General features: G+C 41.8%; 1 protein-coding gene across 5 annotated transcripts in view; it reads left to right on the forward strand.

Moving 5' to 3' along the window:
- The window catches only part of PSME3IP1 (proteasome activator subunit 3 interacting protein 1), a 29,290-nt gene that overhangs the window by 6,586 nt on the left and 9,690 nt on the right, over positions 1 to 13,014 (forward strand). For all 5 annotated transcript variants that reach the window (XM_036345186.1, XM_036345189.1, XM_036345188.1 and 2 more), the window contains 4 exons: positions 5,488 to 5,629; positions 6,089 to 6,187; positions 6,599 to 6,720; positions 12,025 to 12,158. In XM_036345186.1, coding sequence (XP_036201079.1) covers positions 5,503 to 5,629; positions 6,089 to 6,187; positions 6,599 to 6,720; positions 12,025 to 12,158 — 482 coding nt within the window. In that variant the 5' untranslated portion in view covers positions 5,488 to 5,502. The remainder of the gene's footprint in view (positions 1 to 5,487; positions 5,630 to 6,088; positions 6,188 to 6,598; positions 6,721 to 12,024; positions 12,159 to 13,014) is intronic.

A 13,014-nucleotide genomic window follows, 5' to 3' on the forward strand; every position in this document is an offset into this window, starting at 1 on the left:
ATTTCTCTCACTCCCACAGCCAGTCCAGAGCTTAGCGTAGTGCTTTGTAGTAATGGCAGGCCTTTCAGAGCATCTTTAAGCATTTGCCAAACACTGAAGTGCTTTACATGAACTATGTGTTTATTCTCACAAAAGCTTTATGTTGTGCAGTATTCTTTTAGTCCCCTTTGGTGAGTGCAGTTGTGCGTGAGGAAACTAAGGCTCAGGGGTTTAGTGACTTGCCCAGGGTCATACAGTGGGTAAGTGGCAGAACCAGGTTTCAAATCACAGTCTCTTGATTTTAGAGTCTTTTATACTCTTTATCATGACCTGCTCTCCCTCTTGGTAGAAGACGGAAAAGAAGGTATTTGCTATATATTTATTTTAATTACATTGGGTTGCAGTGAAGTTAAGCTTATTTCTTGACAGTATTTATTGACAGTGAAGTTTGGAATTCTGAAAAGACCTGCATATTTCTGGAGAAAGAATATTCTGAATAATATTCAAAATATTCAGGAGTATTGCCACTTGTTCATGAGCATGTACTGTCCCTGTCTTTGACCTCTCCAAGCATAGCAGATGACCAAATTAATTAGCCAGAAGGCTATATTGAAGGCAAAGAGGGATAGTGTTGGGCCAGGGAACGAGGACCTACAGAAGGAATGCAGGTAGAAGAAAGAGATGGATAAAGCAGCCTGTGTTTTAGTCTTGTCTCTTTTAAACTCATAAGTTCATTATAATTGGGGTGGCCACCTAGCTTTGTTTTGGAATCAAGAGAATGTCAGGATTATAATATTAGCTTTAAAGAGCAGACTTTCATAAGTATTCATTAGTTTTGACTGACTGGGTTTTTAATATATTTTTATGGACATAAAGGAAGGGCGAGAGAGATAGATACATCAATGAAAGAGAATCATTGATCAGCTGCCTCTGCACGCCCCCTACTGGGGATTGAACCCGCAACCCAGGCATGTGCCCTTGACTGGAATCGAACGTGGGACCCTCCAGTCCGCAGGCTGACGCTCTAGCTACTGAACCAGACCAGCTAGGGCTGACTGTGTTTTCAGGAAGACAACCCATTGAGAGCTGTGCTTTTGCCTTATTTTCATTAACCAACTATGATTCCTGATTTTGTGTCTGTGTGTGAAAGATGGGTAACAGCACAGACTCAACTCTTTGGGTAGAAGTTGAATTCTAACACAAGAAAGATATTGAGGAAAAAAAGTAAGAATTTCGTGGGAAGATCCTTATTTCTCTAGAACATCAATTTTCAACCTTTTTCATCTCATGGCATACATAAACTACTAAAATTCTGCAGCACACCAAAAATATGTTTTTTGTTGATCTGACAAAAAATAGGTATAATTTTGATTCATTCACACTGGACAGCTATTGTGTTGGCTACTGTCATTTTTTTATTTGACACTCTAAGGGAAAAGAGGTCAGTGCCCCTGACTATAGTCAGGTACTGCATGTTTTAAAAATTCTTGTGCCACACCGGTTGAAAATCGCTGCTCTAGAGTTTCTGTTTCAAGTTCAAACCCTTTTTGACAAGTATCCTAAAGACTTTGTCCCTGAGTTTCAGGGGTCCTTGTTAAAGTTAAATGAAGGTAGTGTCTTCTCTTTCCAGAAACTCAGCAGGTCATGAAATAAATGATTTTCCTTTCTTAATTTTGAGTTATAAGAATAAATTTTAAGAGTCTCTGAATTTTTAAATTAGAAGAAAGCATGTAAGATTCTAGATTTTATTTTGGCCCATTGGAAGATTTTTTTCCAGTATTAATATGTATTACTAGTGGCCCAGTGTATGGACTCATGCACATTGAAAGGAAATTAATTAGAAGAAATATTTTAATATCACTATTTGCTCTTTCTCTATAATAGAAGTGTCAGAGATGAAAGAAAATCGGTAAAATGTATATGAAAATAATATATAAATTGATTAATAAACAATAAAAATAACAAAAACATGATATAAAAACAATATTGATAAAAATAATGACTGGTAAATTGATTAAACTTATTGTAATATCTCCCTGTATACCACATTAAGAGTAAAAACACTTTCAGAGTGCTTGATTAATTTCCCTTGTGATGAAGTATTTACAACTTTAACGTAACATGCTCTTCGAACTCAAGAGAAAGCAACATATAACTGACCATGTCCAAAAACTGGTTCAGGTAGGAATATTCCTACTCTGTCTAGAGTTTGTCCTTGTGATTTATCAATAATCATCGCAAATACTGGCATCACAGGAAACTGTCTTTGAATTAATTTAAATGGGAGGCCAGTGTCAGATGGGGACAAATCAATTCTTGGAATCAGAACAACCTCTCCTTCAGCAGATCCTGTTAATACTTCAGCTTTGATTATGTTAGGTCTCAATCTTTTGATAATAAATCTAGTACCATTACAAAGACCCCATTTACTATTAAGATTTCTCAGTAGCATGATGATTGCACCTACTTTCAATTTTAATTTATGACTCGGCATTCCCAAAGGAGTAATACTATTAAGGAATTCAATGGGAAAATTTTCCTTTTCGGCATCATCCATTTTGAATCAATGGAATCATCACTCATATAGGTGTGAAAATCTCCATCAAGTATATCCAAAATTTCTTCATTTAATTTATGAACATGCTCATTTTTAGGACAAAGAATCTCATGTTTAGATATATTTTTAATATTATCTATAGATATACTAGTTCCAAAGGTAGCTTCAATAATAGATCCATTACAAATCATTTCATGGGGGATTTCAATAATATCCATTCTGAGAGCTTTATATATATTGCACATGCACAAGTCAACGTTTATTTTTAAATTGCCAGTGCGCATCATGTGTACAGGCTGGTCGGATGGACCTATGGTTGGTTACTTAGCATTTTATATATATACTAGAGGCCTGGTGCACGAAATTTGTGCACTCGGGGTGTGGTCCCTCAGCCCGGCCTGCGCCCTCTTGCAGTCCGGGAGCCCTCGGGGTATGTCCGATAGTCGGACATCCTTAGCGCTGCCGTGGAGGCTTCTGGCTGAGCGGCACTCCCCCTGTGGGAGCACACTGATGACCAGGGGGCAGCTCCTGCATTGAGCATCTGCCTCCCTGGTGGTCAGTGCATGTCATAGCGACCAGTCCTTTCACCATTTGGTCGATTTGCATATTAGCCTTATATAGGATAGATTTTCATTTTAAAAAATGTATAATGAGAGTAGAGATGCCAGTGGCATTACCAGATTCTAATAATTATTTCCCAGGTTTAAGTCATATGCAACCTGGTAAAGTAAGCCACTGCTTTGAGACACTGTTATTTTTCTCCACTTATAAGAGTGAAGGGACTAGGGATGTTTGGCCCAGAAAAGTGATAAAATAGGAACATGGGCATTGTCTTCAAAGAGCTGAAGTATTGTCATGTTGAAAAAAGATTTAGCTCCTTTTGTTTATTTCCCAGAGGATTGAACCAATGTGTAGAATTTGTGGGGAGACAAATTTGAGTTTAAGGAAGAACTATACTATCAGTCAGGTCTGCTCAAGGAGGGATTGTGGTGGCCCATCTTGAAGTTTTTAAATATGAGTTAAATGAAAATCTCAGATACCAGATGGAGAATCAGATTAGGTGGGTGGTAAGGACCCATCCCACTCTGAGTTATTTACCAGGAAATAAGGGTGAGGGGAAGAAACCAGACTGCCAATATAGGGTGGGAACGAGAGCCGCTAATAGAGGATAAGGAGGGGGAAATTGAGGATCTAGTACGTCTCTCATCCATTAGTCATTCATAGCTGACGTTGCCTCTGCCAGGAATGTTTAAGAAAATGCTGGCTCCTGTTTCACAAGAGGTCATTCTGCAGAATGGAGGAATGTTTGGCATGTTCACCGAGATTGCACAATTCTGTTTCTGTAACAGGCTTCTGGGAGGAGAGGTGGAGTGATGAAAAATCGAAGTGTCCAGGCTGTGGTCTCTAGGTGGGAGCAACAGCTTCTGTCGGTTGATTTAGTTTTCTTTCTAGTAAATTTTCAAAAAAAAAAATCTCTCATTGTTACACTAAACTGAACTTCAGTAACAGTGGGATTCAGGCTGAGACTACTCTCTTGTTCTGAATGTTTGGATTTATTTTCTCAGCTTTCTTGTCCATCTTTATTAAAGAAAAATGTTGCAAGAACATTCTCAGCACTGGAATTTGATTTAGGAAGAAAGCTGAAATTGACATGTCCTTTTCAACCAGGAGCCCTGGTTTCTGGAGAGGAGAGGGGTATGGTGAAGTGGGTATGAATTTTTGATGTCAGGCCTGGATTTGAGTCTCAGTTCTACCATCCACCAGCTGTATCACCTTAGACAACTGACCTAACTCAGGGCCGCAATTTCTTCCTCAGTAAAGAGATATATTTCTCATGTGTCATTGTGAGTGTAAATTAGGTAATATACATAAAAAGTTTTCAGTACACGGTGGAGCTCAGTAAATGGCTGCTACTTTATTTTCATGCTACCGGCAGACGTATTATGTTGGCTATTAGGGATCAATTTGAAATGGACATTGAATCGACGTGCCAGTGGTGCAGAATGTGTGCTTTCTTGTTACATGTGGTTCTGTGAAGAGCACAAAACAGCTCTTCAAAAGGAAAGACCCCAGCAAAGAAAAGCAGAAAAGTTTTATTTAAAAGGAGTAATGCACACTCCTCTATAGCTTTAGTCCCTTCCCCTCTCCTTTCTGAGAGTTTCAGGTAGAGGTATATAGATTGGGAGTTGGAAGTCTTCTGCATCAAGAAATCATAAAGTGGTTGAGGCCATCGTGGGAATGAGAAAACAGGATTGAAGATAGAAACTTAAGTGGCACAGATACGGAACTTAAGGAAGGAAGGGAGGTCAGGAAAGAGATGAAGGAGGAGTTGAGTGTAGTGCAGAGTACATTGAATCTGAAGTTGGGACATCTGGGTTCTTCTAGTCTCGCTTTCTCCATTCATGTTTTGTGTGCCTCTAGGCAGATCACTTTCCTGCTTTATAGACCAGACCTGATCTCTAAGGCTCCCTAAATAGCTGAGATTTTCCATTTTGAACCTACTTGAAAATAAGAACAGGTGGATCGAGGTAGTGTGATGTCCCGGAAACAGGAATTTCAAGAAAGAACAATGTCAGATGTTACAGAAATAAAGGACAATGCGAGCTGGGAAAAAGGGTGGCCAGGAGGCCAATCGGTCTAGATTAGAGAGACAGAAATATTTGCAGTGTAAGATTTACTATGGAGTAACATGTAATGAGAATTATTCCAGATCCTCTTGCTGACTTTGTAGATAACTTAGGGTTGTTAAAACTACTTCATACATTAGGGAAAATGTAATCAAGTGCTTTCATCAATGATCTATAAATTAGACTATTTGGGGATTTCTTCAATTCAAGGTCAAAGGGAATTTTGAGGTAATCCATTGCTGGGTGAGAGAGCTAAATCTTCTTGTTTCTCTGTAGAATTTTAATTGCAGTTCTCACTTGAAATATTTTGTTTGTTTTCCATAGACTGATCGCTCCATTATGGATGCAGGAGATGATGGTAACCTTGTTATCAAAAAGAGGTTTGTGACTGAGGCGGAACTAGATGAACGGCGCAAGAGGAGGCAAGAAGAATGGGAGAAAGTTCGAAAACCTGAAGATCCAGAAGGTATATGGGCTTACAGTTGGCCATTCCACATAATGGTCTTAATCCTCACAACAAGCCTGCAGAGGAGGCACCAATGTCCTCACTTCAGAGTAGAGGAACTGAGGCTCAGAGGGGTGAAGGAGCCTGTGTTAGGCCTCCACAGCGGGAAGCAGAGCCAGGCTAATCATGCCCTTGCCCTTTTCCTCTACCCCACTGTCTTCCAGGAGATTCTACTAGTCTGTTCTATCTAGACAGGTGGGTCCGGGATCCGAACCACTGAGACAGTGACATTGACAGCTGGCTCTGAGCTCCAAAGGGAAGCTACGGACTTTGTACTATTTTTGTGTCATCCATGCCCTCAGCTCATGCAGGGACTTGACTTGATCTTTATAATCCTTTGTGATTCCAAAATAATATGAAAGAGTTCTAAAATAGCTAATCCCCCTCCCCCTTCTTTCTCTCCCTTCCTCTCCCTTCCAGAATGTCCAGAGGAGGTGTATGACCCGCGGTCTCTATATGAAAGGCTACAGGAACAGAAAGACAGGAAGCAGCAGGAGTACGAGGAGCAGTTCAAATTCAGTAAGCTTCAGAAAACACGGAGTCCCAGGGTCTCCGCGGGGGCTTTTTGACGCACGTTTACCTCATGCAGTACTTTTTCTAACTAGCCGTGGAATTGTGATTATCTAGTCTCTAAATGCTTGTTTGCTGGGAAGGAGACAAACTTCTGCCTTCTAGATCACATTGAGCATTTTGTTTAGAGCTCAAGATACCCATTTTCATTCTATGCTAATATCTAGTAATGGGAGAAATGCCTTGATTTTATGCCCTGCTATCAATCCCAAAGCCATGGTGTTTACAGAATCCTTCCTCTTATCCCCTGAAGGATCTGCCGTTTATTAAAAAAAAAAAAGAGGAAAAGGAAAAATCTTATCTGCCTGTGTTTTCCCTTAAGCCTGCCTGCTAAGTGTTCTTTTAAAATTATTTCCTCAGAAAACATGGTAAGAGGCTTAGATGAAGATGAGACCAACTTCCTTGATGAGGTTTCTCGGCAGCAGGAATTAATAGAAAAGCAGCGAAGAGAAGAAGAACTGAAAGAACTGAAGGAATACAGAATATCCTTTGTACTTTGAGAGAAGGTGTCAGTTTTCCCGTCAACAGCTATGATTTTGCTTTCTTTATAAATAGAATGAAGGTCTTTATTTTTATTGATTTCAGAGAGGAAGGGAGAGGAAGAGAGGAACATCAATGATGAGAGAGAAGCATTGATTGGCTGCCTCCTACACGCCCCCTACTCGAGCCCGCAACCTGGGCATGTGCCCTGACCGAGAATCGAACCGTGATCTCCTGGTTCATAGGTCAGTGCTGGACCATTGAGCCACGACGGCCTTTCCAATGGTGATATTTTGATGACTGAATAACTCACTGGTACTGATCTACGGAGTTACGTTGCATGTAAGAATCTGTTGCAATCAGAAATCCAAATCCTTTAGAATTAACTAAAGGCCTAAATCCTAATAATCAGTACCAGGATATTCTTGCCTTTTGAGATTAGGCTCCGAAACAGATGGGCTATGCAGTAAACCTCATCTAGGGCAAAAACTGGCTTCTGAGTTTTCAAATAAAATGTTTAGCAACTTTCTTGTGTCCTTAGTAACCTTCCCTGGTCTGTCCCCATAGACGAGTAGAGGCAGCAACAAAGATGACTGCTTTGGCTCAGTATTACCTTTTTAACATCCACTTGAATGTCCTGATAGACATCCCAAATGTAACTGGATTAAATCAAAATTCTTAATTCCACACCTCACAACCCCACCCTCGTCATACTGCCCTTCCCCGCCGCCCCCCCACCCCCCCCAAAAAAAATCTCTTCTGGTCTTCCCAATCTCAGTAATGGTACTCCCATACCTCCAGGTACCTGGGTCAAAAATTACCTCCAAAATGTGCTCCAAATCTGTGTAGCTCTTGCTCTCTATACTGCCATTGCAGCAGTCATCGACTCTTCTCTGGACTGCCGTGGCCGTGAACTTAGCCTCAGCTGCTTCTCTCGTCCCCAGTAGTCATTTCTCAGGGACATTTGAAAACATGCATGGGGTCATGTCACTTTACTGTTGGAGCACTAGTGGCCTCCAGGTGCATTTAAACTTAAGTCTACATTCTTTACCAGGCCCTACAGGGTGCAGCATTATTTAGCAACTCCCCTCCCCATTGCATCTGAACTCACTCTTCCTAGTGTTCGCTGTACTGCAGCCCACTGGCCTTGCTATGTCCCTCTCCCCGAACTTGGTGTTTCCATCCCAAGGCCTTTGTAGTTGCATTCTTGGCCACGAATGCTCTGCCCTCAGATTTTACAAGGCTCGTTTCATGGCCCTCGGATCTCAGTTCACATCTCCCTTCCTAATAGAGACTTTCCCTAAGCAGCCCACCTAAAATTGCACCCCCTCCCATCACTGTCTATAATGTCATTTTTAATAGTACTTGTCACTACCTGAGTCTTGGTTTCTTTGCCTCTCACCTGCTGGAAGGTAAAGTAAGCTTTATAAGAACAGGGACTTGGCCATCACTGATTTTTCAGTGCCTGGTATGTAGTGGTTTCTTGGTATATATTTGGATAAAGTAATGAATGACTCATAGGAGAGGTTAATAAGACCACCCTAGTTTTTTTTTCTCCTATGAGAATTTTTTTTAAGGGAAGAGGGTTGGTTTCTTTAAAAATATATATATTTTTTAATTGATTACAGAGGGGGAAGGAGGGGGAGAGAGAGAGGCGGGGGGGGGGGGAATGCACACGCTGACCCCATCTCCTGCTGGAGAGTGAATCATTGATTGGCTGCCTCTTGCACACCCCACACTGGGGATCGAGCCGGCAACCTGGGCATGTACCCTGACTGAGAATCGAACCGTGACCTTCTGGTTCATAGGTCAGTGCTCAACCATTTGAGCCATGTTGGCCAGGCCTCCTATGAGAAATCTTATTTGAATATTTCAAAGCTTATATGTTGAATAACTTCACTAGTGCGATTGAGCGGGCTTCACTTCCGAGTGATGTGACACTGCTGTGTGTGTGGATATTTTTTTGCAGACAGTGTACAGTGGGTTCTATTAAAGAGTTATATGGGAGAAAGTGTGCGAAGGCTCCTCGGGATTTGGTTTAAATCGAGGTGACGGCGATTGAAATAAGGTGGCAGCATGGTGTCACAAAACCTCTTAATTGGTAGCAAGAGACCTGGCTTCCCGTCCTAGTTCTCCTAGTGGCTTTCTGGTGTAACATTTCGATAGGAGCTGATGGAAAGTTACCCCCTCAATCCCAGCTGGAGGATGGAGACTGATTATTCGGAAGCTCCCCTCTGTTGACCCGAGAACAGCAGTACGCACTGGGGTTTGCAGACATGGGCAGAATGTGTATGGCATTGTTTCAGGCACCAGGCTTTTTCCGCTGAGGAAGGACATTAATGACATGTCTCACGTGAATTGTCCTGTTTCATGTGCTTAATTTGCTAGGCTAGCAAATAAGACCGAGTGCCTCCCAAAGCAGCATTCTGGAAAGCAGTGCTGGTTATGGATGAGAGGCCCTTCGGTTTCCAACTCAAAGGGAAGAATGAACGGCAGCCGTGAGGCCAAAGAAACTTTCCTGTCCTGGTAACGTTACAGCCACCTTGACGGGGCCCCAGGGGTATTGGCTTTTGTCAGAATCTTGGAAAGTTCTGACTATTTAGAAAAACGGAAGAAAAGCAAGCCTTCCAACTCACTGGTGTATATGCACTCATCCCAAGGGTGTCTGTAGCCAGAGACATGTTGAGGTAGGAATTGGAGGACTCGACATTTGTTTATGGAAGCTCTTGGCTCTTGGCTTTAACTGACCTTTATAATATGATACATTTTATAATGTGATGCTTGTGAATACAAATAAGCTGTGGTTTGTGCCATATAAACAGCAGACCTCTAGTTTCCTTTAGCCACATTATGCGTTAAGAATTGTAATTTTTTAAAAAATGCCTTTTAATGAGTTCCTTGAGAGTTTTGAGGTGTGTTTGTGTATTTAAAGCATTTTACAGGAGAGGGACTTATGGGAAAAAATGGCTTATGATTTGGATATGGATCAAAAATAATATTACCACCTTCCTCCCATCTTCCCTGCCTCCCCCAAAAGAAAAGGATGAACACTTTTCTTCACTTTAAAAGAATAAAAAATTAAGTGTTGTTTTTTTTTGTCTGCGTCCTGGTGTTATAAATACACGAGTACTTTCATTGTGTTAATTCCAATTTGTTTTATTTTTCAACATTTAATATTAAGAATTTTCTTTGAGTTTCTATTCCTTAATGTTGGAGTTGTAGGGAAAAATCACAGCATGCTCATGGTTTTTGGCATTCTATACTAGAAAGATAAAATCTGTTTCTTTTTGTTCTTTTTTTAAATATAAATATTGTGAAAGAATTACATATGTAATTCCCCCCATTGCCCTTCACCACCTACCCCTCCCCAAGCCTTCACCACCCTATTGTCTGTGTCTATAGGTTATGCTCTTTCTTTTTAAAATATATTTTTATTGATATCAGAAAGGAAGGGAGAGAGAGAAACATCAATGATGAGAGAGAATCAGTGATCCATTGCCTCCTGCACGTCCTCCACTGGGGATCAAGCCCACAACCTGGGCATGTGCCCTGACCAGGATCGAACCGGAGACCTTTTAGTCTGCAAGCCAACATTCTTATCCACTGAGCCAAACTGTCTAGGGCTCATTTTTATTCTTTTTTTCTTTTTACAAATTTAAACTGTTTATTGATGCACTTAAAAATTATAGTAACAGCCCTAATCAGTTTGGCTCAGTGGATAGAGCGTCGGCCTGTGGACTGAAGGGTCTCAGGTTCGATTCCAGTCAAGGGCATGTACCTTGGTTGCGGGCACATCCCCAATAGGATGTGTGCAGGAGGCAGCTGATCGATGCTTCTCTCTCATCGATGTTTCTAACTCTCTATCCCTCTCCCTTCCTTTCTGTAAAAAAAAATCAATAAAATATATTTTTAAAAAATTTATAGTAACAGTCCTGTCCAGGTGGCTTGGTCGGTTGGAGCGTCCTCGCATGCCTTGAAAGGTTTCGGGTTCAATTCCTAGTCAGGGCACATCCCTGGGTTTGGGTTCAATCCCTGGTCTGGGTGCATTCGGGAGGCACCTGATTGATGCTTCTCTCTCTCTCTCTCTCTCCATTTTTATTCTTAAAAAGGATGAACATTTAGTCTTAATATCCTATCTGTTCCCATAATGACCTTAAAAACATGAAACTGATGAAACAGTAGTATTGAACCAAATGCATAATCCCCATTGAATATTGCAAATATTTAAGGTAACTGGTGTTCATAAGAACAGAGATAGTGCCTGGAAAATGATAAGAATTAGACTTTCCTTATTTCTGGTATCCAGTATTCTCCATTGTTTAAAGACAAATAAGCCGCTTAGACCATACACCCACCCCATCCCCACCTCTTGGGGTTGATAATATACGCTTCTAAGATTCCTTGGGCACTAGATGTCACTATTGCTCCAAGAGGGCTCGACTGCGTCTTAAGTAAGAAGTTGCACCCTGTTGGAACACTTATCTATTGCATAATAGGTTGTGAGAGAATGGAAGGGAAGGTGGAGAGGAGGCAGGTAGAGAGAACAAAAGAAAGTGACAGACCTTGAAAGCCAGAGATTGACATCAAGCATGAAAAAAGCGATGCTACCAGGAACAGATTATGCTTCAAAATCAACTTTTTGGTTCTTGGGTTGTGCTGTATATGCACAGAGGTTTCTTGTTAAAATCACCTTGAGGGAGGATTTAAAACTGGTTCCTGGGCCTCTGGAGGTCCGCATCCAGGAGGCTTTGACAGGAGAGGGGGTGGTGACTGATCGACACGAAGACTGTTTCTTAATGAACTTAAGTGGTTTTGATGTTGCCTTGCACCAGCAGAGTAGGAGGTAGTCTTCGTCGTGTCTAAGATCGATGCCATTAATAGTCATAGGACATTCTGCAAAATTGGAAAAGCAAACATTTTCAGGGAAGCCATATTTTTTTCTGTTGCGTTTATATTCCTTAAGATTTTTGTTTTCCCCAACGAGCATGATAACGACTATGTCTTCGGTAGTAGCAGGTTTTCTGGCTGTACTCAGATTTTCATAGAGAATCGGAGGGGGAAAGTTCCCTTGCCTATATTATTTTATGCTTGATTTGCCATCTTCCTCTGTGTTCACCTTCATTTCTCTTGAAATCAGCTGGATTTGACTGGCAGAATAAAGGGGAGGGCTTTTTCAAATCAGTAGGCTAAACATTACTTGGCAGAGCCAAAGTGCTGGTGGATTAGATTTGCATTCCTTCTCAATTCATCATTGTCCTGGCACAGCTTTTCCGTTTGCTTAGTTGGACCCTTAACCTGTAACTCACAGTAATCTCAACAAGGTTGGAATTGCTTCAGAAAACAAGAAGGAAGTGGAGAAGAAAGTGGCCATGAAACCCATAGAAACCAAGAACAAGTTCTCCCAGGCAAAGCTGTTGGCGGGAGCTGTGAAGCATAAGAGGTCAGCCGACACTTGCACAGCTTAAATCTCCCTCTGACCGTGTCCTCTGAAATGCCTCTTGGAATGATAGCCAGAGCTAAGCGTGAGTCTCCGTGAAGTTCCCTCGGGAGCCTCCCCTGGCTCCCCCTTCCCAATTTCATATGGTCTGTAGCCTCTGAGCCTGGCCTCTGACTGCTCATTCAGCATAGTAATGGCTGCTCTGCCGTGGGCGCCTGCTGTGTGCCTGTCATTGTGCTAAGTGCTTTCTGCCCATGATCTCACCTCTTCCTCCTCAACAAGTGTATGAAGTACAAGTGACTTACAGGTGAGGAGACCGAGAGTGAGAGGTTGAGAACTTTTATCCAAGGTCACAAAATAATAGGAGAGGTGGAGTGTAATAGTCGGGCATTTGTGTTTCTAGGCAAACGAGGTAGCAAGGTCTATGAAAGGATTTGTTCAGGGCGTAATAAGAGCAGGGAAGAAGAGACACCTGAGGCTGCCTGGAGGGCGTGTGCTCCTGCTGGAGAAGTTAGGAAGGCTTTAGAAAGGAGATGGCTGGATCCGGCCTGTTTGAAATGAATAAAACTAAAAAAAAAAAGACCGTGCCCTTTTATGTAATGATGTTTACTTTGAATTTATATTAGTTCACACAAACACTCCATCCATGCTTTTGTTCCGGCCCTCCGGTCCAGTTTAAGAACCCATTGTGGCCCTCGAGTCAAAAAGTTTGCCCACCCCTGCTCTAGGCACTGCTGCCACCCCCCAGCAATCACGCGGAGCCCAGCCAGGTCTGTGACCCTATCACAGGGCCATGTTCTTACAGCCACAATGCCTTTGCTCAGGGGTGGGCAAACTTTTTGACTCGAGGGCCACAATG

This window comes from Myotis myotis, unplaced genomic scaffold (assembly GCF_014108235.1).
Source record: "Myotis myotis isolate mMyoMyo1 unplaced genomic scaffold, mMyoMyo1.p scaffold_m19_p_19, whole genome shotgun sequence".
Taxonomy (NCBI): Eukaryota; Metazoa; Chordata; class Mammalia; order Chiroptera; family Vespertilionidae; genus Myotis; species Myotis myotis.